Source organism: Aphanomyces astaci, assembly GCF_000520075.1.
Source record: "Aphanomyces astaci strain APO3 unplaced genomic scaffold supercont1.164, whole genome shotgun sequence".
Taxonomy (NCBI): Eukaryota; Oomycota; class Saprolegniomycetes; order Saprolegniales; family Verrucalvaceae; genus Aphanomyces; species Aphanomyces astaci.
In genome coordinates this window covers 10,552-13,100 of record NW_009798427.1, presented here as the reverse complement: position 1 = coordinate 13,100, position 2,549 = coordinate 10,552, and the positions used below count along the sequence as shown (strand labels likewise).

General features: G+C 51.1%; 1 protein-coding gene across 1 annotated transcript; it reads right to left on the bottom strand.

Annotated features, from left to right (window-relative positions):
* Window positions 1-679: 679 nt before the first annotated feature.
* On the bottom strand, window positions 680-2,509 carry H257_18422 (hypothetical protein; the record flags this gene model as incomplete). Its single annotated transcript, XM_009847469.1, has 6 exons — window positions 680-933; window positions 974-1,425; window positions 1,527-1,713; window positions 1,800-2,064; window positions 2,122-2,286; window positions 2,360-2,509. The coding sequence occupies 6 exons, from the start codon at window positions 2,507-2,509 to the stop codon at window positions 680-682; spliced, it is 1,473 nt and encodes a 490-aa protein (XP_009845771.1).
* Between the last annotated feature and the right edge of the window lie 40 nt (window positions 2,510-2,549).

Here is a 2,549-nt window from a genome sequence, read left to right as displayed (position 1 = left end):
ATTCAACAATTATATTATATTAACCTTTTTGGATGACATTGGATGAAATTGGATGAAGTTGTGGATGAAACCTAAATTCATCCACATGTCATCCACGCTTTTAATTCAACAATTATATTATATTAACCATAGTATCCAAGGTTGGTATTAATATTCAATGCTGTCCCGTAAGTCTTAAGTATTCCAATATACGTAGTACTACGTATTAATATGTAGTATTACGAGATTAATATATTATTCATTATCCCTGACAATTGGTGGTACTACGTATTAATAGTATAAATATATTAATATATTATTGATGATGATCCCTGACAATTGGTGATTATAGTATAACCACCAATTGTCATTGTGGATTGTTGTACGACCTCTGAAATCTGACTTTTACTTAGTAGGTGGACATCTGGTCATTTGGAGTGCTCATGTACGACTTATCAGTCGGTACGCCGCCACTTGAAGCCACAGATACCACATCTACATACAACCGCATTCGATCGGTGGATTTGCGATGTCCACCGCATATTTCCATCAATGCGTGAGATTTACTCCATATCAAAGACCCGGCCCATTGCCTGCCGTTGGAGTTCATTCTCAAGCACCCGTGGATTATACCACAAACGCCATTACGCCTTAATATTGTTAAGATAAATATATATTCGCAAAAAAGTTAAATTATGTACTAACTACCATGGCGTGCCATGGGCTCCAATTCGTGGCCGAGTCGACGGCGCAAGTCCTCCATGGCAGTGTCCCACGAAACCTTGTGGGACTCCTCAAAGGGGAGGTGGACCTGATGCTTTGGCACGTTCATCGCAACCGTCCATTCGACAACTGTCTTGGTCATGGCCTCCAGTTGCTGACCGGATTTACCAGCCGATTGGTCGCAGTGGGCTCCCACTTGCACCTTGGTTGGTGCATCTTGGAGTGATGACGCTGGTACTGCATCGTTCATCACGCCAATCGTCGCCAGCACAGTCATGATGGGCTTCGACTTCAATAGTCGACATGCTGCAGTCCAGCTGGTCGCCGCTTCGAGGGGGGGCTGGGTCCCCAATGAGCACCGTCGACAAATCATCCCGGCTGACGTCGAGTTGGTTGGCCACAAAAGGCGCCGCCGGCTCACGCCAATCGTCGTCAGCGCCGTGATCTTGGGCTTCGTCTCCAATTCTCGACACGCTCCAGTCGAGCTCGTCGCCGCTTCGAGGAGAGGCTGGGTCCCCAATGAGCACCGTCGACAAATCATCCCAGCTGACGTCGACGTCGCCTTCGTCACCCTCAGGGATGACGGACAACATACTCGCTTCAGTTGCCACCTCTTCCGGCTGTCGACCTGTTGTAGCCAAGAGGGACTCTGGGTACTCGGCCATGGCCAGCTCCAACAGATCCGTGTCCACTACATGCCGTAGCTCGACAATGCATTCCTGCCTACAACGTTGCCATATATCCACACTGTCAGATCAGCTCTCCTTCGATGATAAGAAACCATCTATGGCTGCCAAGAATGTTCCAAATAGTTGCCACCATACCCATATTCACACAACAGACAGAGCGCCATCCGGCCGTGGGTTTGTACTGCAACATTGTGGTCTCGCAAGGTCTTGAGAATGAGTCGACGGAGCGGAATGTACACCTCGCGGCTCATGACATTGTCGACATCCCCATGACGAAGCACCAGCTCCGCCAGCGACAAGCACATCATGCACAAGGCATCGTCTAGTCAGGTGAGCTTAGGTACGTGGAAGGGCAAAGTGCACCACCGGTGTCAATGGACCTAGTAGTACTAGCAGTAGCAGTCGCACCTTGCTTGGCGTGGTGATACGTCTTCTCCAATATGACGATGGCGAACCGGCTGGCTTTGGCCATGCAATCCAGACAATGGCGCGCGGCCGTTGCGATCACTTTCGTCTGCTTCTTCTTGATCGCCATCAACAAGATCGGGACAAGCAGCGCTTCCACGACGCACGTAAACGACGCGCCGCACGCCCATGCTAGCGCGCCCAGCAGGCCACACGTTTGCTTCACGACTGCGGGCCTGTGGTCGGCCAACTCGACGCGGAACGCGTCCTGCAGATACGGAGATCACGTACGACTCAGTGAGGATACACGTAGATGGATGTATACCGTCATGCTAGTGATCTTCAGCACCGCTTTGGCAGGGACGACTGCGTCCCTCGATAGGTCGCCGGCGGCAGCTTCAAGTTGTTTCATGGACGCCAATCGTCTTGTCCAGTCCACCTTAGGGCTCCCAAGGCAGCCATAGATGGTTATCTTATCATCGAAGGATAGCTGATCTGACAGTGTGAATGGATGGCAACGTTGTAGGCAGGAATGCATTGCCGAGCTACGACATGTGGTGGACCCGAATCTGTTGGAGCTGGCCATGGCCGAGTACCCAGAGTCCCTCTTGGCTACAACAGGTCGACAGCCGGAAGAGGTCGCAACTGAAGCGAGCATGTTGTCCGTCATCCCAGAGGGTGACGAAGGCGACGTCGACGACAGCTGGGATCATTTGTCAACGGTGCTCATTGGGGACTCACCCCCCCCTCGAA